Source organism: Anser cygnoides, chromosome 37, assembly GCF_040182565.1.
Source record: "Anser cygnoides isolate HZ-2024a breed goose chromosome 37, Taihu_goose_T2T_genome, whole genome shotgun sequence".
Classification (NCBI taxonomy): Eukaryota; Metazoa; Chordata; class Aves; order Anseriformes; family Anatidae; genus Anser; species Anser cygnoides.
In genome coordinates, this window is record NC_089909.1 from 582406 (window position 1) to 605021 (window position 22616).

At 61.0% G+C, this 22616-nt stretch overlaps 1 protein-coding gene and 1 long non-coding RNA gene across 7 annotated transcripts; both read left to right on the forward strand.

Moving 5' to 3' along the window:
• The first annotated feature begins 94 nt into the window (after positions 1-94).
• On the forward strand, positions 95-19667 carry HAUS5 (HAUS augmin like complex subunit 5). Of its 6 annotated transcripts, none has more exons than XM_066987024.1 (21): positions 100-215; positions 305-348; positions 476-517; positions 967-1204; positions 1793-1856; positions 2745-2826; positions 6385-6447; positions 7322-7354; positions 7692-7716; positions 9901-10011; positions 10486-10623; positions 10707-10770; positions 10859-10932; positions 11535-11589; positions 11706-11796; positions 11931-11988; positions 13476-13617; positions 15552-15694; positions 16652-16731; positions 17049-17175; positions 19591-19667. In XM_066987024.1, exons 1-20 carry the CDS (start codon positions 207-209, stop codon positions 17071-17073), a joined length of 1581 nt encoding a protein of 526 aa, XP_066843125.1. In that variant the 5' UTR covers positions 100-206; the 3' UTR covers positions 17074-17175; positions 19591-19667. The 6 variants fall into 6 exon arrangements, with proteins under 6 accessions (XP_066843128.1, XP_066843130.1, XP_066843125.1 ...); XM_066987025.1 differs by having other exon boundaries at positions 102-215; positions 11538-11589; XM_066987027.1 differs by lacking the exon at positions 10486-10623 and having other exon boundaries at positions 95-215.
• Positions 19668-20412: 745 nt separating this feature from the next.
• LOC136788482 (uncharacterized) lies at positions 20413-21514 on the forward strand. Its single transcript, XR_010827239.1, has 2 exons — positions 20413-20721; positions 20813-21514. It is a non-coding gene; the product is annotated as an uncharacterized lncRNA (long non-coding RNA).
• Positions 21515-22616: the final 1102 nt, after the last annotated feature.

Sequence of the window (22616 nt, forward strand, 5' to 3'; positions counted from 1 at the left end):
GCGGCGCGGGGGCCATGGGAAATGGAGTCCGGCGCGGGTGTGGGGCGTTGCTAGGCGACGGGAGGCGGAAGTAGCGGGCAGAGCGGAAGTGGTCGCGAAGGGAATGCTGGGAAATGTAGTCTGGCGGGGGGCGTTGCTAAGCGACGGGAGGCGGAAGTGGGAGTCCGCTCCCCCGCGCGGGGGCTGCCGGGATCGTGGCGGACCCCATGGAGCCGGTGAGGGCCGGGGGGGGGGGCGCGGGGGGCACCCATGGGTGCTGGGGGGGGCCTTTAACCCCCCCCCCACCACCCCCGGGATTTTACAGGGCCTGGGCCTGCAGGAGCGCACGGAGCGGCTGCTGAGGAGAAGGTGCCCCCCGCCCCATAAGTGCCCCCCCAGCCCCATAAGTGCTCCCCCCTCACCCCATAACTGACCCCCCAGCCCCATAAGTGCCCCCCGCCCCCCATTTCCCCCCCTAACTGCCCCCTCCCACCAGCGAGGCCGTGCTCTGCCAGCGCCCGCCGCCCCCGCGCCCCCCAGGTAAGAGACCACGCCCCCTTTCCCCTAGCCCCGCCCCCTTTCCCCTAGCCCCGCCCCCTAGCCCCTAGCCCCGCCCCCTTTCCCCAGCCCCGCCCCTTTCCCCATAGCCCCGCCCCCTTTCCCCTAGCCCCGCCCCCTTTCCCCTAGCCCCGCCCCTTTCCCATAGCCCCGCCCCTTTCCCCATAGCCCCGCCCATTTCCCATAGCCCCGCCCCCTTTCCCCAGCCCCGCCCCTTTCCCCATAGCCCCGCCCCTTTCCCCTAGCCCCGCCCCCTTTCCCCTAGCCCCGCCCCCTTGGCCCCACCCTCCTTCCACCCACCCCCAGGTCCTCCAGCCCCGCCCCCCTCGGTCCCAGGGGCGGGGGTTTAAATCGGCCACGCCCCTTTTCCTCTGGGCGGGGGGCGTGGCCTGCCTAGGCCACGCCCCTCCCCCCATGATGCCTTGCGCACAGGGCGGGGCCGGGAGGGGCGGGGCCACGAGGAGGAGGAGGGGGCCTCCCAGGATGCTTTGCAGCTCTGGCGGGCCGCCAGGAGGCGGGGCTCCCGGCTGGCCCCGCCCCCCGTGACGTCACACGAGGGGCGGGGCTCCCCCGCTCCCAGGAGGCCGTGCGGCGGCGGGGGGCGGAGCCCGAGGACTACAGCTCCCATGAGGCTCTGCGGCCCGGGGGGCGGGGCTACGAGGAGGAGGTGGGGGCGGGGCTATGGGGCTGGGGGCGGGGTTAAAAGGGATGGGGCGGGGCTATGGGGTTGGGGGCGGGGCTACGGGGCTGGGGGCGGGGCTATGGGGCGGGGGGCGGGGCTACGGGGCTGGGGGCGGGGCTACGGGGCTGGGGGCGGGGCTACGGGGCTGGGGGCGGGGCTACGGGGCTGGGGGCGGGGCTATGGGGCGGGGGCGGGGCTACGGGGCTGGGGGCGGGGCTATGGGGCTGGGGCGGGGCTACGGGGCTGGGGGCGGGGCTACGGGGCTGGGGGCGGGGCCATGGGGCTGGGGGCGGGGCCATGGGGCTGGGGGCGGGGCTACGGGGCTGGGGGGCGGGGCTACGGGGCTGGGGGCGGGGCTATGGGTTGGGGCGGGGCTATGGGGCTGGGGGCGGGGCTACGGGGGCTGGGGGGCGGGGCCACGGGGCTGGGGGCGGGGCCATGGGGCTGGGGGCGGGGCCATGGGGCTGGGGGCGGGGCTATGGGGCTGGGGGCGGGGCTGCAGGGCTGGGGGCGGGGCCATGGGGCCGGGGGCGGGGCTATGGGGCCGAGCCGTGGGGCCGGGGCCTCCCGCAGGCGCCGTGGGGCCGAGCCGTGGGGCAGGAGGCGGCCGCCGGGGAGCTGCTGCAGCAGGCGCTGGGTGAGGGGGGCGCCGGGGGGGGCTGGGGGGTTGGGGGTCCTGGGGGGGCACTTGGGGGTCCTGGGGGGGGGTTGGGGTCTGGGGGGGCACTTGGGGGTATTTGGGGGGCACTTGGGGGTCCCTGGACGGATTTTGGGGGTTCCGGGGGGCACTTGGGGGTCCCGGGGGGGGGTTGGGGTCGGGGGGGGAGATATTTGGGGGGCACTTGGGGGTCCTGGGGGGGATTTTGGGGTCTGGGGGGGGCACTTGGGGGGCTGGGGGGCACTTGGGGGTCCCGGGGCGGGGGTTGGGGTCCCGGGAGGGAAACTCTGGGGGGGCACTTGGGGGTCCCGGGGGGGGGGGGTTGGGGTCAGGGGGGATTTGGGGGTCCTGGGGGGCACTTGGGGGTCCCAGGGGGGATTTTGGGGTCGGGGGGGCACTTGGGGGTCCCAGGGGGGATTTTGGGGTCGGGGGTGGGCATTTGGGGGTCCTGGGGGGGATTTTTGAGGTCTGAGGGGGGGCACTTGGGGGTCCTGGGGGGGATTTAGGGTCGGGGGGGACTTGGGGGGTATTTGGGGGGCACTTGGGGGTCCCTGGACGGATTTTGGGGGTCCCGGGGGGGATTTTGGGGTCCCGGGGGGCAATTGGGGGGCTGGGGGCACTTGGGGCTCCTGGGGGGTTGGGGTCCCGGGGGGGGCATTTGGGGGTCCTGGGGGATTTAGGGTCGGGGGGCACTTGGGGGTCCCGGGGCGGGATTTGGGGTTCGGGGGGCTTTTGGGGGCTATTTGGGGGGCGCTTGGGGGTCTGGGGGTTGGGGGGGGACTTGGGGGTCCCGGGGGGGATTCGGGGCGGGGGGGGGGCACTTGTGGGGCAGCCCCCCACCCTCTGACCCCCCCCGGCCTCCCCCAGATTCGGACGAGGCCGAGGCCCCCGAGGACCCGGTGCTGCGGGCGCTGCGGGGCCGGCGCCGGGCGCTGCGGGGGCTGCTGCGGTACGTGGGGGGGGGACCCCAAAAGGGGGCGCCCCATAAGTCGGGGGGCGCCCCCATAAGTCGGGGGGCCGCCCCATAAGTTGGGGGGCCGCCCCATAACTTGGTTTGCCCCATAAGTTGGGGGGCTGCCCCATAAATTATGGGATTACCCTATAGGTTGGGGGGCTGCCCCATAACTTCTGGGGTTACCCCATAACTTGGGGGCTGCCCCCTAACTTGGGGGCTGCCCCCTAACTCCGCGTGCCCCCTAACTTAGGGGTCTGCCCCATAAATTGTAGGATTGGGCCCCAAATTGGGGGTCTGCCCCATAACTTGGGGGTCTGCCCCATAGATTGTGGGGTTACCCCCTAATTTATGGGGCTGCCCCCTAACTTGTGGGGCTGCCCCATAGATTGTGGGGCTGCCCCATAAGTGACGCTTCTCCCCCCCCCCCCCCCCAGGGCCGTCGAGAGCCTCCTGGCCGCCCCCCCCCAGATTTGGGGGGCGCAATAAAAGCGCTGCTGCCCCCCGCTGCCTTGTGGGGGTGTCCCCATCCCCCCCCCCCCGGGACCCCCCAGAGCCCCCCAAAACCCCTTGAGGACCCCCAGAGCCCCCCCCCCAAGCCCCCCAAATCCTTTGGGACCCCGCAGAGCCCCCCAAATCCTTTAAGGACCCCCAGAGCCCCCCCCAAGCCCCCCAAATCCTTTGGGGACCCCCCAGAGCCCCCCCAAATCCCTTTAAGGACCCCCAGAGACCCCCCCAAGCCCCCCCAAATCCTTTGGGGACCCCCCAGAGCCCCCCAAATCCCTTAAGGACCCCCAAAGACCCCCCCCCCAAGCCCCCCGAATACTCTGGGGACCCCCAGAGCTCCCCCAAAACCCCTTGGGGACCCCCAGAGACCCCCCCCCAAGCCCCCCCAAAAGCCTTTGGGGACCCCCAGAATCCCCCCCCCAAATTGCCTTGGGAGCCCCCAGGACCCCCCCCCCCAAAAGCCCTTAAGGACCCCAGAGCCCCCCCAAATCCCATGGGGACCCCAAAAGCCCCCCCCAAATCCCATGGGGACCCCCAGAGCCCCCCCCCCCAAATCCCATGGGGACCCCAAAAGCCCCCCCCAAATCCCATGGGGACCCCCAGAGCCCCCCCAAATCCCATGGGGACCCCGAAAGCCCCCCCAAATCCCATGGGGACCCCAACCCCATTTTGGGGACCCCCACCAGCCCCCTTCTCCCCCCCCCCCGTTGCCTTTTGTGCCCCCCAGGACATTTTGGGGACCCCCCGGGACATTTTGGGGCCCCCTGGGTCGCTTAGCCCCCCCCCCGCCCCCCAAATCCCCCTAGGAGCCCCCCCACCCTATTCCGTAATGGCTGCCCACCCCTCGGACTACATCTCCCAGCACACCCCGCGCGCCGCCTGCAACTCCCATCAGCCCCCGGGCTCCTTTCCCGCCTCTCCCCCTCCGTTCCCTTTAATGGGCATCGCTCCGCGCCGCCTACAACTCCCAGCGCCCCTCGCGGCCCCCTCTCGTCCAATCAATGCTCCCCGTCGTCCCCCCGCGCCCCGCCTACAACTCCCATCACCCCCCGCGCCCCTCCCATTCCCTCCGTTACCCGCCCCGCCCTCCGCGACTACAACTCCCGGCGTCCCTTGCGCGCGCGCGCGGGCTCTTTCCCGCCGCTGCCGCCATTTTGCGACCGCCTCCCCGCCGGCATTTCGCGGCCATGGCGGCCGCCGAGGCCGCGCTGCGGCGCTGGGCCGAGGCCGAGATGGCGCTGCCCGCCCCCCCCGCCGCCCCCGTCCTCCGCAGGTGCCGCCGGCGGGACCCCCCCGTCCCCCCCCCACCCCGACCCCTTTCCCCGGGGGGCTTCGCCTCACGGGAGCCCCGGGGATGGGGCCCTTTAGCGGGGGGGGGGGGCGGGTTCTCTTCATAGAACTGGGGGCCCCGTGCGAACCGGGGCCGCTTTTTCTTCGCGGGACCCCCCCGCGAATATTTTCCCCTCAGGGGCCCCCCAGAACCCTTTTTTCATTCATAGAAGACCCCCCCCAGGAATCTATATCCCTTCACGAGGCCCCCACGGGACCATTTTTCTCTCAGAGCCCCCCCCCAAAAAAACATTTTTCATTACAGAACCCCCCAGACCCTTTTTCCCCTCACAGACTCCCCCCCCCCCCCCCCAAAAAAAAAAAAAACTTTTACCTCGCTGACTCCCCCCAAATCCATTTTCCTCTCATGGGACCCCCCGGGTCCATTTTTCCGCCAGAGCCCCCCAAAACCCTTTTTCCCCTCCCAGACCCCCCGAAAAAGCCTTCTTCCTTCACAGATTTCCTCCCAAACCCCATTTTCTTTTTACAGACCCCCCCCAAGACCCTTTTTCCCCTCACAGACTCCCCCCAAAGAGAAATAAAACTTTTACCTTCCTGACCCCCCCCCAAATCCATTTTCCCCTCATGGGACCCCCCACACCCCATTTTTCCCTCACAGACCCGCCCCGAAAAACCCTTTATCCCCTCGCAACCCCCCCAAAACCCTTTTTATCTCACAGGACCCCCCCCCCAAACTTTTTATCTCCTCACAGACCCCCCAAAACCCTTTATCTCCTCACAGACCCTCACCCCAAAAACTCTTTTACCTCACACCCCCCCCAAAACCCATTTTCCCCTCAGAGACCGCCCCAAAAAAGATTTTTCCCCTCCCACAGCCCCCCAAAATCCCTTTTTACCTCACAAACCCCCCAAAAAAACTTCTTCCCCTCACAGCCCCCCCTTAAAACCTTTTTTACCTCACAGACCACCCCCAAAAAAAAAACTTTTCCCCTCACAACCCCCCCAAAAACCCTTTTTGCCTCACAAACCCCCAAAAGCCCTTTTTACCTCACAAACCCCCCAAAAAAACCTTTTACCTCACAGACCCCCCCCAAAAACCCTTTTTCCCCTCAGAGATCCCCCCCAAAATCCCTTTTTACCTCACAACCCCCCCCAAAAACCCTTTTTTTACCTCCCACCCCCCCAAAAAAACCCTTTTTCCCCTCCTGCGAACCCCCCAGGGGTTTAGGATTGGGATTTTGGGGTCCTCGGGGGGCTTATGGGGTTTGGGGGGTATTTTTTAGGGGTTTTAGGGAATTTGGGGAGGATTTGGGGAATTTTTGGGGTATTTGGGGTTATTTTAAAAGGGCTGTAGGGAATTTAGGGAGGATTTGAGGATTTTGGGGGGCATTTGGGGTTATTTTTTTAAGGTTTTTATGGAGTTTAGGGAGGATTTGGGTTTTTTTGCGGGGGATTATGTTTATTTTAAAAGCGTTTGGGCATTCTTTTGGGGTAGAAAAAGGGGATTTGGGGCTTGGAGGCGGTTTGAGTTTTTTTAAGGGGCTTTTGGGGTTTTCTGTGAGGGGGTTTGGGGTTTCTTTGGGGTCTTCAGGGTCTGCGGGAGGTTTTGGGGTTGATTTTTGGGACAAAACCATGAAGATTCGGGTGTTTATAAAGGGAAAAGGAACGCATCGGGATTTTTTTTTAATGGGGGGATTTTGGGGTCCTTCGTAGGTTTTGGGCTGCCCCCAGACCCCGTTAATTTTATTCCCCCCCCAGGTTGTGCTCGGGGCCCTGCGCTGACATCTGGCTCTACGTCACCCGCCACGTGCGGCACCCGCAGTGAGTGGGACCCCAAAACCCCGAAACTGTCCCCAAAACCCCACATGGGGGCCCCAAAACCCCATAGGGGGCCCCAAAACCCCGAAAGGGTCCCAAAACCCTAATAAAGAGGTCCCAAAACCCCAATAAAGGGGCCCCAAACCCCACCAAGGGCCCCGAAACCCCACAGGGGTCCCCAAAACCCCATAAAGGGCCCCCAAATCCCATAAATTGTACCCAAATCCCCCTAAAGGGGCCCCAAAACCCCATAGGGGACCCCAAAACCACATAAATGGCCCCAAAACCCCACAAAGGGTCCCCAAAACCCCATAGGGGTCCCCAATATTCCAAAAGTTATCCCCAAAACCCCACAAAGGGGCCCCAAAACCCCATAGAGGGCCCCAAAACGCCACAGGTGTCTCCAAAACCCCATAAAGGGCCCCAAAATCCCATAAATTGTCCCCAACCCCCCCCCAAAGGGGCCCCAAAACCCCATAGGGGACCCCAAAACCACATAAATGGCCCCAAAATCCCACAAAGGGGCCCCAAAACTGTATAAGCGGGTCCCCAAAATCCCATAAAGAGCCTCAAAACCCCATAGGGGTCCCCAAAATCCCAAAAGTTATCCCCAAAACCCCACAAAGGGGCCCGAAAACCCCATAAGGGGACCCCAAAACCCCATAGGGGGTCTCCAAAACCGCATAAAGGGCCCCAAAATCCCATATATTGTACCCAAAACCCCCACAAAGGGGCCTCAAAACCCCATAAAGGAGCCCCCAAACCCCCTAAATTGTCCCCAAAACCCCATAAATTGTCCCCAAAATCCTGTAAAGCGCCCCAAAACCCCATAAGTTGTCCCCAAAACCCTAAACTTGGCTTTTTTTGTTTTTTATAGGAACGTGAAGAAGATTCGGGGCAATTTGCTGTGGTATCCTTAAAAAAAAAATCCTAAAAAATGGGTGGGGGACCCCAAAATTTATGGGGCCGCCCCCAAATCCTCCCAGAAACCCCAAAAAGCTCCAAGAATCCCCCAAATCTTGCCCCAAATCGCCCAAATTTTGCCCCAAATCCTCCCGGACACCCCAAAAACCTCCAATTATCCCCCAAATCTTGCCCCAAATCCCCAAATCTTGCCCCAAATCCTCCCCAAATCTTTTGGGGTCGCCACAACTCCTTTAGGGTCCCCCCAAATCCGTTCCCCTGAAAGGGTTTTTGGGGATTTTCCCCAAAATCGCTCGTTTTTGGGGTCCTTGACTCGGGGTCAGGTACCGGCACCTGGAGGAGACGGAGGTGAGGAGGGGGGGGAGAAGGGATTTTGGGGGGAAAAATGGGGAATTTGGGGTTATTTGGGGGGGGGGCTGTGGGGTTTGGGGGATTATGGGGGTTAAAAGGGGATTCCTGTAAATTTTGGGGGGAGAAAAGGTGGATTTGGGTTTTGGGGGGGGTGATTGAAGGGATTTTGGGGGGATTGGGGGGGATTAAGGGAGTTTGGGGGGATTTTGGGGGGGATTAAGGGATTTTGGGGGGCAGGTTGGAGGGGATTTGGGGGGATTAAAGGGTTTTGGGTGGGAGAGGAGGGGGATAAAGGGATTGGGGTTAGGATTTGGGGGGATTTTGAGGGGGATTGGGGGATTTGGGGGAGATTAAGGGATTTTGGGGAGGGTTTGGGGGGAATTAAGGGGTTCTGGGGGGATTTTGGGGAGAGTTGAAGGGATTTGGGGGTTATTGTGGGATTTTAGTGGGATTTCGGGGCGTTTAGGGGATTTTAGTGGGATTTGGGATTCAAGGGATTTGGGGAGGATTTGAGGGATTTTAGTGGGATTTGGGGGCAATTGTAGGGAATTTGGGGCGTATTCAGGGATTTTGGTGGGATTTGGAAGGAATTCAAGGATTTGAGGGGAGTTAAAGGGATTTTAGTGGGATTTGGGGAAGAATTTCAGGGATTTGGGGGAGAATTGAAGGGATTTGCGGGTTATTGAGGGATTTTAGTAGGATTTCGGGAGGAATTAGAGAGATTTTGGTTGGGATTAAGGGATTTTAGTGGGATTTTGGTGAGAATTGAAGGCATTTGGGGGTTTTTAAGGAATTGTAGGATTTCAGGAGGAATTAAAGAGGTTTCGGTTGGGATTAAGGGATTTTAGTGGGATTTGGGGGAGAATTGAAGGGATTTGGGGTTTATTGAGGAACTTTAATAGGATTTTGGGGGCTATTAAAGGTGTTTTGGTGATGATTGGGGGATTTTTAATGGGATTTTGGGGGAAATTAAGAGAATCTGGAGAGAGTTAAAGGGATTTTAATGGGATTTTGGGGAGAATTGAAGGGATTTGGGGGTTAGTAAGGAATTGTAGTAGGCTTTTGGGAGGAATTAAAGAGATTTTAGTGGGATTTTGGGGAGAATTGAAGGGATTTGGGGGAGAATTGAAGGGATTTGGGGGTTAATAAGGAATTGTAGTAGGATTTTGGGAGGAATTAAAGAGATCTTGGTTGGGATTAAGGGATTTTAGTGGGATTTTGGTGGGAATTAAGGGGATTTGGGGGCGTTAAAGGGATTTTATTGGGATTATGGGAAGATTTGAAGGGATTTTGGGTAGAATTGAAGGGATTTGGGGGTTTTTAAGGAATTGTAGTAGGATTTCGGGAGGAATTAAAGAGGTTTTGGTTGGGATTAAGGGATTTTAGTGGGATTTGGGGGAGAATTGAAGGGATTTGGGGTTTATTGAGGAATTTTAATAGGATTTTGGGGGCTATTAAAGGTGTTTTGGTGACAATTGAGGGATTTTAATGGGATTTGGGGGAAATTAAGAGAATCTGGAGGGAGTTAAAGGGATTTTAATGGGATTTTGGGGAGGTTTGAAGGGATTGTGGGGGTTATTGAGGCTTTTTAGTGGGATTTGGGGGGAAATAAAGGGATTTTAGTGGGATTTTGGGGAGAATTGAAGGGATTTGGGGGAGAATTCAAGGGATGTGGCGGTTAATGTGGAATTTTAGTAGGATTTCGGGAGGAATTAAAGAGATTTTGGTTGGGATTAAGGGATTTTAGTGGGATTTTGGGAGCAAGTAAAGGGATTTGAGGGGATTAAAGGGATTTTAGTGGGATTTGGTGGAGATTAAAGGGATTTCAGTGGGATTTGGGGGAGGATTGGAGGGATCTCAGTGAGATTTGGGGCAAATTCAAGGGATTTTGGGAGGATTAAAGGGATTTTAGTGGGATTTGGGGGAGGATTGAAGGGATTTTAGTGAGATTTGGGGCAAATTCAAGGGATTTTGGGAGGATTAAAGGCATTTTAGTGGGAATTAAAGGGATTTGGGGCCCGTTAAAGGGATTTTAGCGGAATTTGGGTGGGTTAAAGGCGCTTTAATGGGATTTTGGGGGGATTTAAGGAATCCCCATGGGATTTGGGGGGATTCAGTGGATTTGGGGCCGTTACGGGTTTGGGGGGCTCTTTGGGGTCCCCCCTGAGCGGTGCCGTGCAGGGGGCGCCTCCCCCCCGTCCCCGCCGCGCGGGCGGAGCTGCAGCGGCTGCGCCAGGAGCTGGGGGGGCTGCAGGAGGCGCTGGGGGGCCCAGCGCGAGGCCCTGGCCCTGGGTGAGTATTTTGGGGGCGTTTAGGGCTTTTTGCTTATTTTTGTGTTTTTTTGGGGGGGAGGTTGGGGGGTTCTAAAGGGGTTTGGGGAGGATTGGGGGGGTTGGGGGGAATTTGGGGTTTTTGGGGAGGCTGGGGGGTTAGGAGGGTGTCCATGGGGTTCGGGGGGTCGCAGAAGGGTTTGGGGGGGGGGCTGGGGGGTTTTGGGGTCAAATTGGGGGTTTTTGGGTGTCTCGTAGGGTTTTGGGGGGAGCTGGGGGAATTGGGGTTTTGGGGGAGAAAATGTGATTTTGGGGGGTGTTTGGAGGCGTTTGGGGGGGTTCTGAGTTTATAGGGGAGTTCCGGGGGGCGGTGGGGAGATTTTCGGGGTGAAACGTTGGGGTTTTGGGGCTCTCCCAGTATCGAAGCGCAGGGCGCTGAGAATGGGGGCGCGGCCCCTTTAAGCGCGCTGACCCCGCCCCCTCCCCCTCCCCGCAGAGGAGGAGCTGGGGGCGGGGCTTCGCCGCCGGGGGCGGGGCTTGCCGGGGCTCTGCGCCTGCGCGTGCTGGGGGAGGCGGCGGCGGCGGAGGGGCGGCGCCTGAGGGCGGGGCTTCCGGCCACGCCCCCTCGGCCTCGGTGAGTGGGCGGGGCTTGGGCGAGTGGGCGGGGCTTTGGTGGGCGTGGCATGCCCCTTAGCCCCTCCCCCGCGACGCCCGCAGGCCGGAAGGGGCGGGGCCGGAGCTGGCAGCGGCCGTCGCCATGGGAACGGAGCCGGAAGTGCTGGTGAGTGTGGGGGGCGTGGCCAAGCCTTGCCCGGAGCCTCCCCATTGGCTGGGCGGTTGCCGGGTAACGGCGAGGCCCCGCCCCCCAGGTGGCGCTGCGCAGCCTGAGCCGGGAGCGGGCGGAGACGCTGCGGGGGCTGCTGGAGCCCCGCCCACCCGCCGGGTAAGCCCCGCCCCTCCCCGCCCCCCGCCAATCACTGCTGGTGCTCCCCTAGTCCCGCCTACCGGCTGTCAATCACCCGCAGCCCACCAATCACAGCCCTTGGGGGCCGTTGGATTGGCAACGATTGGCTATTTTAATTATTAAGGACCTAATTAGGTGCTAGGCGACCAGATTAATTAATTGTTAATTAAGTGTTGGTGCATTAATGATGGGTAATCAGTTATTCTTTGTTGATTGGGAATTAGTAGGGTGTTAATTTTATTTTAATTAGTCAAAATTGGGGCTGAAACAGGCTGAGTTGGTAATTATCATAGGGCATTTGTTATTTTGAATGTTTTAATTAGCTGTGTGTTTATTATATATTTTTAAATTAGTCTTCATTAATTTTAATTTAGCTCAATTAGTAGTCATTTGGTTTAATTAATACTATTTATGCATATTAATTAGCTATTAAGACATCTGAAAACATGATTTTTAAGCTATTTTTTGTGATTTTGGGCTTGTCGGGGTTGTTTCCTACCCCCGCCCTTTCCCGCGTTGCTCATTCCCTCGCTAATTACCTTGAACGCGGACCGCTAATTAATCCCCCGCCCCCCCCCCAGCAGCCAGCAGCAGCCGACGGACGCCGCCCAGTGGCGCTGGCTCCGAGCCGCCCAGGTAGGTGCTGCCCCCCCTGTGACATCACCCCATGACGTCACCACCCCGGTGATGACGTCATCAACACCCTGATGACATCATCAACACCCCCGATGACGTCATCACCCCCCCCCCAGGAGGTGCTGTCCCGCCACCCCCGGCGGCGGTGCTGTGGGCGCTGGAGCAGCTGGCGCTGGAGAGCACCCGGGGGCTGAAGCCCCTCCCCAGGTGGGCGGGGCCTAAAAGGGGGCGGGGCCCTGGTGGGGCGGGGCCTAAAGGGGCGGGGCCTAAAGGGGCGGGGCTTGAGGGGGCGGGGCTAAGGGGCAGGGGGCGTGGCCTGTGCTGACCCCGCCCCCTTTCAGCCCGCTGGACCTGGAGGCTGAGGCCGGGGCCCCGCCCACGGTGCAGAGCCTGCTGCAGGTGGGGGGGCTATGGGGGCGGGGGGCATTTGGGGTCTTGGGGGGGCATTTGGGGTCTTGGGGGGGCATTTGGGGTCTTGGGGAGGGCATTTGGGGTCTTGGGGGGATTCAAAGGGGTCTGGGGTGGGGTTTTAGGGTCTAAGGGGGAAGCATTTTGGGGGCAGGGGGGGCATTTGGGGGCTGGGGGGGCATTTTGGGGTCTTGGGGGGCGTTCGGGGTCTGGGGGGATTCAAAGGGTTCTGGGGGGGTTATAGGGTCTAAGGGGGGCATTTTGGGGTCGGGGGGGCATTTTGGGGCCTTGGGGGGCGTTTGGGGTGTGGGGGGGATTCAAAGGGTTCTGGGGGTTATAGGGTCTAAGGGGGGAGCATTTTGGGGTCTGGGGGGGCATTTGGGGTCTTGGGGGGATTCAAAGGGGTCTGGGGGGGTTATAGGGTCTAAGGGGGGGCATTTGGGGTCTGGGAGGGGGCATTTGGGGGCTGGGGGGGCATTTGGGGTCTTGGGGGGGGATTCAAAGGGGTCAGGGGGGTTATAGGCTCTAAGGGAGGAGCATTTTGGGGTCGGGGGGCATTTTGGGGTCTTGGGGGGGCGTTTGGGGTGTGGGGGATTCAAAGGAGTCTTGGGGGGTTATAGGGTCTAAGGGGGGAGCATTTGGGGGCTGGGTGGGGGATTCAAAGGGTTCTGGGGGGGTTATAGGGTCTAAGGGGGGCATTTGGGGTCTGGGGTCGGCTTTTGGGGGCTGGGGGGGCTATGGGGGCGGGGAGGGGGCATTTGGGGTCTTGGGGGGGTTCAAAGGGGTCGGGGGGGCTATAGGGTCTAAGGGGTGTATTTTGGGGGCTGGGGGGCATTTGGGGGCTGGGGGGCATTCAAAGGGGTTTGGGGGGGTTATAGGGTCTAAGGGGGGGCATTTTGGGGTCGGGGGGGGGCATTTAGTGTCTGGGAGGGGGCATTTGGGGGTCTGTGGGGGGTTATTATGGGGCCGGGAGGGGCGTTTGGGGGGCACAGGGGGGATTTAGGGGGCATTTATGGGTCTGGGGGGGGGGGATATTTGGGGTCTTGGGGGGCGTTTGGGGTTGGGGGGTGAATCGGGGTCTGGGAGGAGATGTTCAGGGTCTGGGGGGGGCATTTGGGGAGTTCATGGGGGTCTGGGGGGGATTTGGGGTCTGGGGGGGGGGATATTTGGGGTCGGGGGGGATTTGGGGTCGGGGGGGCATTTGGGGGGTCTGAGGGGGGCTATTCGGTGTGGGGGGGGGGCATTTATGGGGCTGGGGGGCTCCTTTGGGGTCCAGGGAGGGGGAATTGGGGGTTGGGGGGGGCAGGGGAGGGTTGGGGGGGCGTTTATGGGGCTGGGGGGATTCGGGGGGGGGATTTATGGGGTTTGCGGGGTTGGGGGGCAGTTGGGGGTCCTGGGGGGGCTTATTTGTTTCGGGGGTGTCCGGGGGCCCCCAAAGGGGTTGTCGGGGCCGTGACCCCCCCGTGCCCCCCCCCCAGGAGTGTTGGGGCACCGTGGGGGGCTGTGGGCCCGGCTGCCCCCCCTGGGCGCCCGCCTGCGCCCTGCGCCTGCGGCTGCAGCGCCTGCGCCGGGAGCTGGACGCGGCCCTGGGGGGGACCCCGGGGCCCTGCAGGCTGCCAGGTAACGGCCCCCCCCAAATACCCCCCCCAAATACCCCCTAAATACCCCCCCCCCCCAAATTAACCCTCCCCAGGGATCTCCCCCCCCCCCAGCTGCTATTTTGGGGTCTCTTTGCCCCCCCCCCCAAATAGGCTTTTTGCCCCCCAAAACTGGAGTTTTTTCCCCTTCCCCCCCCCAAAAACCTTTTAACCCCCCCCAACACCCTCAGGGACCCTTTGGGCCCCCCCCCGGCCCCATTTTGGGGTCCCAAAGCCCCCCAAAGCCCTTTAACCCCCCCCCCCCCAACTCCCCCAAGGACCCTTTGGGGTCCCCTCAGGCCGCATTTTGGGGTCCCAGAGACCCCCCCAAACCCTAAATAGGATTTTTCCGTCCCCCACCCCCCTAAAAAAGCCTTTTAACCCCCCCAAAGCTCCTTTAACCTCCCCAAGACCCCCAGGAACCCTTTGCCCCCCAGGCCCCATTTTAGGGTTTTTTTGCCCCCCCCCCCAAACCCCTAAATAGGATTTTTCCCCCCCAAAACCTGCTTTAACCCCCCCCCCAAAACTCTTTAGCCCCCCACCCCAACCTCCCCAGGCCCCATTTTAGGATCCGTTCCCCCCCAAAACCCTAAATAGGATTTTTCCCCCCCAAAAAAACCCTTTAACCCCTCCCAAAGCCCTTTAACCTCCCCCAAGACCCCCAACACCCCTTTGCCCCCCCAGGCCCCATTTTAGGGACTTTTGCCCCCCCAAAAACCCCTAAGTAGGATTTTTCCCCCAAAACCCCCCCTTAAACCCCCCCCCCCCAAAACTCTTTAATCCCCCCCAACCCCCCAGGCCCCATTTTAGGCTCCCTTCCCCCCCCAAAACCCTACATAGGATTTTTCCCCCAAAAAAACCCTAAATAGGATTTTTCTCTCCTAAAATCCCCTTTAACCCCCCCAAACCCCAGTAACTCCCCCCAAGACCCTCCCCAACACCCCTTTGCCCCCCCCCGGCCCCATCTTGGGGTCCCTTGGGCACCCCCCTTCAAATAGGATTTGTCCCCCCAAAAAAACCCTTTAACGCCCCCCCCCAAAGCCCCTTTAACCCCCTCAATGCCCCTCAGGAACCTTTTGCCCCCCCCCAGGCCCCCATTTTAGGGTTTTTGCCCCCCCCCCACTCCCCCAAATAGGATTTTACCCCCAAAAACTCCCTTTAACCCCCCCCCAAAACTCTTTAATCCCCCCAACCCCCCCCAGGCCCCATTTTAGGATCTGTGTCGTCCCCCCCCACCCCCAAAACCCTAAATAGGATTTTTCCCCCCAACACCCCTTTGCCCCCCCCCCCCCCAGCCCCCCATTTTGGGGTCCCTTTGTGCCCCCCCCCAACCCCCAAATAGGATTTCCCCCTCAAAACCCCCTTTAACCCCCCCCCAAAGCCCCTTTAACCCCCCCAGTCCCCCTCAGGAACCCTTTGCTGCCCCCCAGGCCCCATTTTAGGGTTTTTTGCCCCCCCCCCAAACCCCCAAATAGGATTTTTCCCCCCCAAAACCCCGTTTAACCCCCCCAAAGCCCCTTTAACCCCCCAAACCCCTTTAACCCCCCCAAAACCCCCTTTAACCCCCCAAACCCCCATTAAACCCCCCCAAAACTCCTTAACGCCCCCAAAACCCTTTTAACCCCCCCCAAATCCCCCCTTAACCCCCCCAAATCCCCCTTAACCTCCCCCAAGTCCCTTTAACCCCCCAAAACCCCTTTAACCTCCCCAAATCCCCCTTAACTCCCCCAAACCCCCATTAGCCCCCCCAAACCCCCTTAACCCCCCCAAACCCCATTAACCCCCCCAAACCCCATAACCCCCCCCCCAAACCCCCCATTAACCCCCCCCCCAAACCCCCTTAGCGCCCCCCAACCCCCCATTACCCCCCCCCCAAACCCCCCGTTAACCCCCCAAACCTTTGTGCCCCCCCCCCAGGCTGGCGCTGGTGGCGGCGGGGCTGGGGGCGCGGGCGGCGCTGGCGGGGGGTTGCGGAGCCTGGGGGGCCCCCCCGAACCCCCCGGAGCCAGGGAGGAGCTGAGGGGAGCCGGGGCACGGCCCTGAGGAGCCGGCACCGCCTGGTAAAGGGGGGGGGGGGGGGTTTGGGGGTCCTGGGGGGCTTGGGGGGTTTGGGGGGCTGGGGGGTCTTGGGGGTTCCTGGGGGCTTTAGGGGGTCTTGGGGGGGGGGTTTGGGGGGTGCTGGGGGGGATTGGGGGGTTCGGGGGGGCTTGGGGGGTCCTGGGGGGAGGTTGGGGGGTCCTGGGGGTGCTGGAGGGATTTGGGGGGGGGTCCTGGGGGTTTGGGGGGGTCATGGGGGGGTCCTGGATGGGATTTGGGGGGCTCTTGGGGGGACTGAGGAGTGCTGGAGGGATTTGGGGGGGTCCTGGGGGGCTTTGAGGGGGTTGGGGGGTCCTAGGGGGGTTTGCAGGGGCCCGGGGGTCCTTGGGGGGTCTTCGGGGGTTCCTGGGGGCTTTAGGGGGAATCTTGGGGGGATTGGGGGGGTTTGGGGGGTCCTGGAGGGATTTGGGGGGGTCCTGGGGGGGGTTGGGGGGATTTGGGGGGTCCTGGGGGGGTTTGGGGGGGGGGCGTTGGGGGGTCCTGGGGAGGTTTGGGGGGATTTGGGGGATCCTGGGAGGTTTGGGGGGTCCTAGGGGGGTTGTGGGGGGTCCTGGGGGATTTGGGGGGTCCAGGGGGGCTGGAGGGTGCGGGGGGGATTTGGGGGGCTTGGGGGTGCTGGGGGGTCCTGGGGGTGTTCGGGGGGGTCCTTCGGGGGCTGGGGGGTCTTGGGGGTTCCTGGGGGGCTTTAGGGGGGATCTTGGGGGGTGGGGGGGCCTGGGGGGGGCTTGGGGGGGCTTGGGGGTGCTGGAGGGATTTGGGGAGGTCCTGGGGGGGTTGGGGGGGAGCTGGGGGGGGTCCTGGGGGATTTGGGTGGCGGTAGGGGTTCAAGGGGGGGATTTGGGGTCTCGGGGTGGGGCTTTGGGGTTTTGGGGTGTTTTTGGGGTCTCTGTTTCATCCCCCCCCCCCCCCCCCCCCGCCAGTTGCGGCGCCAGCAGCGGCTCCGCTCCCTCGCGGCCTCCACGGCGGCCCTGAGAGGGGGCTGCGGACCCGGCAGGCCCAGGTGAGCCCCCCCACCCCAAACACCCCCCCCCAAAACCCCCCAAGTCCCCCCCCCCAACCCCCCCCCCCCCAAAACCCCAACCCCCCAAAACCCCAAAACAACTCCAAATCCCCCCTAAAACCCCAAATCCCCCAATTTTGAGGGGGCTTTTAGCGCCTCCTCCCCTGTTTTTGGTGTCCCCTCTCCCTTTTTGGGTCCCCTCCCCTTTTTGGGGTCCCTTCCCTCTTTTTGGGGTGCCCCCCTTTATCGGGGGCTCCTTTTGGGGTCCCCTCCCCTTTTGGGGTCCCCCCCGACCCCCTTTTACCCCCCCCCCCCAGGTGCGGGCGGCGGCGGCGGCGCTGAGCCGGGCCCCGGAGGCGCTGGGCCGGGAGGGGCAGCGGCTGCGGGAGGTACTGGGAGCACTGGGAGCACTGGGAGCCCCCCGCTGGGAGCCCCCACCCACGGGTGAGTACCCTAAAACCCCAAATCCCCCCAAAAGACCCCAAACCGCCCAAAAAGAGCCAAAAAAACGCCCAGAAAGAGCCGAAACCCCGCAAAAAGAGCCAAAATTGTCAAAAAAAAACCCCAAAACCCTGCAAAAACGCCCCAAAAAACACAAGAAGACCCAAAAAAGAAGGCAAAAAGACCCCAAAGCCTCGCGAAAAGATCAAAAATCCCACGGAAACGGGCAAAATCCCACAAAAAGACCCAAAAACCCGCAAGAAGAGCCAAAACCCTGCAAAAAGACGCAAAAACCTTGCAAGAAAGACCAAAAATCCCATAAAAAAAACCACAAAATCACATAAAAAAGACCCAAAGACCCCAGACCCCATAAAAAACGCCTGGCCCTGCAAAAAAACAACCAAAACCCGACAAAAAGACCCCAAACCTTCACAGGAAGACCCCCCAAAAACGCAGAAAAACACAAAACCCCACAAAAAGACCTCAAAACCGCACAAAAAAGACCCAGAACCCCACAAAAAGACCCAAAATCCCATAAAAAAGACCCCAAACCCCACAATAAAGACCCAAAATCCTACTAAAAGACCCGAAACCCCACAAAAAGACACAAAAATCCCGCAAAAAAGACCCAAAACCCCATAAAAAAGACCCAAACACCCCAGACCCCGTAAAACAGACCCAAGACCCCGCAAAAAAACAACCAAAACCCCACAAAAAGACCCAAAACCCCCACAAAAAGACCCCAAGAAACAGAAAAAGACACAAAACCCCAGAAAAAGACCCCAAAACCCCACAGAAAGACCCCAAAACCCCACAAAAAGATACAAAACCCCGCAAAAGAGACCCAGAACCCCAATAAAAGACCCAAAATCTCCAGAAAAAAGATCCAAAAATCCCCCAAAAAGACCCAAAACCCCGTAAAAAAGACCCCAAACCCCACAGTAGACACACAAAACCCACAAAAAGGACCCGAAGCCCGTAAAGAAGACCCAAGACCCCACAAAAAACAACCAAAACCCCCCAAAGGCCAAATACCCCAGAAAATGCAGAAAGACGCAAACCCCGCAAAAAAAAAAAAAAAAAAATGAAAACCGCACAAAAAGACCCCAAACCCCCAGAAAAAGACCCCAAACCCCTGCAAAAAGACCCAAAACCTCCCCAAAAACAAACCCCAAAAGCCCCCAAAAACCCCAAACCCCCCAAAGCCCAGCCACAAACTGACCCCAAAAGACCCCAAAATCCCCCCAATGCCCTCAACCCCTAAAAAAAAAATTTGCCCAGAAAAAGATACCCCAAAATACCCCAAATCCGCCCCCCAAATCCCCCCGTAATCCCCAAAATCCCCCCAAAACGCCCGCAAAACCCCTCAAAACCCACCAAAATCCCCCAAATACCCCCAAATCCCCTCAAAATCCCCCCAAATCCGTCCAAATCCTCCCAAAATACCCCAAAATTCCCCCCCAAATCCCAAAATCCCCCCAAATCCCCCCCCAAACCCCAAAATCGCCCCAAGTCCCCCCAAATCCCCCAAACTCCCCCAATTCCCCCCAAAATATTCCAGAATACCCCAAATCCGCCCAAATCACCCCAAATCCCCTCAAAATCCCCCAAACCCCCAAAATCCCCCAAATCCCCCAAAATCCCCCAAATCCTCCCCAAATTCCCCCAAATCCTCACAAAATCCCCCAAAATTCCCTCTGAAATCCCCCCAAATCCCCTCAAAATTCCCCCAAATCCACCCCAAAATCCCCCCAAATGCCCCCAAATCCCCCTAAATCCTCCCAAAATCCCCCAAATCCCCCCATAACCCCCTAAATCCCCCCAAATCCCCCACAAACCCCAAAATCCCCAAAAAATCCCCCCAAAATCACCTTGAACCCCCAACTCCCCCAAATCCCCCCAAATCCCCCCAAATTCCCCCAAATGCCTCCAAAATCCCCCAAAATCCCCTCCAAAATCCCCCAAAATCCCCTGAAAATCCCCCAAATCCCAAATCCCCCCAAATGCCCCCAAATGCCCCAAAATGCCCCCAAATCCCCCAAAATACTCCAGAACACCCCAAATCCCCCCAAATCCCCCCAAATGCCTTCAAAATACCCCAAATCCCCTCCAAAAATCCCCCAAAATCCTTCAAATCCCCGAAAATCCCCCCAAAATCCCAAATCCCCCCAAATGCCCCCAAATGCCCCAAAATGCCCCCAAATCCCCCCAAAATACTCCAGAACACCCCAAATCCCCCAAATCCCCCAAATCCCCCAAAATCCCGCAAATCCCCCCAAATCCCCCCAAATCCCCCAAATTCCCCAAATCCCCCCAAAATCTCCCCAAATCCCCCCAAATCCCCCCAACCCCCCCAGCCCCCAAAAGCCCCAAAAGCCCCCGGAATTTACCCCAAATCTTCCCCCCCCCCCCCCCCAGGCTCCCCCTGTGGCTGCCCCCCGAGCACCCCCTGCGGGGCCTCTGCGACTCCCTGGGGCTGCCCCCACAAGGTGAGGGGAGGGGGGCACCCATGGGTGCTGGGGGGGGGCTGGGGGGCACCCATGGGTGGGGAGGGGGATGCACCCATGGGTGCTGGGGGGAGTTTGAGGGGGATTTATGGGGGGGGGGGCTGGGGGGCACCCATGGCGGTGCGGGGGGGGACAGGGCACCCATGGGTGGGGGGGGGAGGGGAACCATGGGTGCTGGGGGGCGTTGGGGGAAGGATTTGGAGGCAGTTTGGGGGAGATTTACGGGGCCGGGGGGGATTGGGGAGCACCCATGGGTGCTGGGGGGCACCCGTGGGTGGGGTGGGGGTTGGGGGGCACCCATGGGTGCTAGGAGGGGGCTTTGGGTGCTGAGGGGGGGGGTTTGGAGGGGGTTGGGGGGATTTGTGGGGTCTGGGGGGGGTCAAGGGGCACCCATGGGTGCTGGGGGGGGGTGGATTTGGGGCCACCCATGGGGGCGGGGGGCACCTATGGGTGCTGGGGGGGTTGGGGGTGGGATTTGGGGGGAATTTATGGGGTTGGGGGGATTGTGGGGGAGTTATGAGGTGGGGGGATTTGGGGGCACCCATGGGTGTTGGGGGAGGGGGCACCCATGGGTGGGGGGTGCAGCGAGAGGGGAAGATTTGGGGGGGGGGGGTGCTGTGGAGGGTTATGGGGTGGGGGAGGGGTTAAAGGGGCGGGGATTTGGGGTTGGGGGGCACCCACGGGTGTGGGGGCACCCGGCGAGGGCCGGGAGCACCCATGGGTGCCCCCCTCCCCCCAGGCCCCCCAGGAGCTGCTGCTGCGGGTGCTGCGCCTGCGCCGGGAGCTGGGCCGGCGGCGGGGGCGGGGCTGCCGCAGGCCCCGCCCATCCCGGCACGTGAGTGGGCGGGGCTTGGGGGTGGGCGGGGCTTCGGGGGTGGGCGGGGCTCTGCCCTCCCTGACCCCGCCCCTTTGTCCCTCTCCGCAGCGGCCCCGCCCCCGAGGAGGGATTGGCCGAGCTCCTGCCCCGCCTCCACGCCGTGGCCAATCAGAGCCGGCGCCGCATCGAGGCCTGGCCCCGCCTCCAGGCCCTCATCAGCCAATGGTAAGGAGAAGCGGGACCCCCACCCCCTCGCGGCCACGCCCATATAAGGGGTGGCGGCGAGGCCCCGCCCCTCACGGTGACGTCACCGCAGGTGGGAGCAGCCGGCGCAGTGGGTCCAGGCCACGCCCCCGGCGCCGTCCCCTTCTCCCATTGGCTGCAGCGCTGGGCACGGGCCGCCCACGGCCACGCCCCCTCCTCCTGGCCACGCCCCCTCCCCGCGGCCACGCCCACCTCGGAGGGGCGGGGCGAGGAGGAGGAGCCCCGCCCCTGAGGCGGGTGCTGCGATTGGCTCGGGAAGGGGCGGGGCCTGAGGGGGGCGGGGCCTTGTGGCCACGCCTGCCCGCGGCAGGCAGCCAATGAGGAGCCCCCAGGAGCTGGCGGGGGCGGGGAGAGGTCGTAAATAAAGGAGGTCCTACGGTAATGGGACGTAAATAAAGCGCAGCCTACGGTAACGGGATGTAAATAAAGGAGGTCCTACGGTAACGGGACGTAAATAAAGCGGGGCCTACAGTAACGGGACGTAAATAAAGCGGGGCCTACGGTAACGGGACATAAAGTGGGGCCTACGGTAACAGGACATAAATAAAGCGGGGCCTACAGTAACATGGTGTAAATAGAGCAGGTCCTACAATACCAAACGTCGTAAATAGAGCGGGTCCTACAATAATCCAGTGTAAATAAAGCAGGTCCTACAATAACAAACGTTGTAAATAAAGGAGGTTCTACAATAACAGCCTGTAAACAAAGCAGGCCCTGCGGCAAGGTGCTGTAAATAAAGCGGGTCCTACAACAACGCAGTGTAAATAGCGTGGGTCCTGCAATAACGCAGCGTAAATAAAGCAGGTCCTACGATAACACCTTGTAAACAAAGAAGGGCCTACGATAACTCAGCGTAAATAGAGCAGGTCCTACAACAACACGATGTAAATAAAGCAGGTCCTGTAATAACGGCCAGTAAGTAAAGCAGGCCCTACAATAACAAACAACGTCAACAAGGCAGGGCCTACAGCAACACCCCCATGTGTGGAGACCCTACAATAACAACACCCCCCAATACTGTAGGTCCTACAATATCCCTGTATTTGGAGGTCCTATAACAACATCCCCCCCCCCCCCCCCAAACACTGTAGGCCCTACAATAACATCCTCGCAATATGACAGGCCCTACAATAACATGCCCAATTTTGTAGGTCCTGCAACAATACCCAGTCCCCGAGGTCCCAAAACACCACCCCACAATACCGTAGGTCCTACAAAAACACTCCCCCCCCCCCCCCCACCCCCAGAATACGGTAGGTCCTACGACAACAACACCCCACCCCACAATATTCTAGGCCCTACAACACCACCCCCCAATCCTGTAGGTCCTACAGTAACACCCCACAATCCTGTAGGCCCTACAACAACCCCCCCACAACACAGCAGGCCCTGTAACAACACCCCGCGATATTGTAGGCCCTACAACAACATAACCCCACGATACCGTAGGCCCTACAACAACACCCAATACCGTAGGCCCTACAGCAACCCCCCCCCCCCCCCAATAATGGAGGCCCTACAATAACACCCTGCAGTCCTATCAGCCCTACAATAACACTGCCCCACGATACCGTAGGCCCTACAATAACAACACTGCACAATACCGTAGGCCCTACAGCAACCCCCCCCCCCCCCCCCCCCCCCCCCCCCAATAATGGAGGCCCTACAATAACACCCTGCAGTCCTATCAGCCCTACAATAACACTGCCCCACGATACCGTAGGCCCTACAATAACAACACTGCACAATACCGTAGGCCCTACAATAACACCCTACAATATTGTAGGCCCTACAACAACACCCCACGATACAACGGGCCACACCACAACACCCCCTGGTCCTGTAGGCTGTACAAC

What these genes read in the sequence shown, in the direction of transcription:
- HAUS5 (XM_066987024.1), top strand. An exon ending in GAGCGGCTGCTGAGGAGAAG is followed by an intron (nt 349 to 475) that starts GTGCCCCCCGCC and finishes CCCTCCCACCAG; the next exon opens with CGAGGCCGTGCTCTGCCAGC. An exon ending in GAGCCCCGCCCACCCGCCGG is followed by an intron (nt 10,933 to 11,534) that starts GTAAGCCCCGCC and finishes CCCCCCCCCCAG; the next exon opens with CAGCCAGCAGCAGCCGACGG.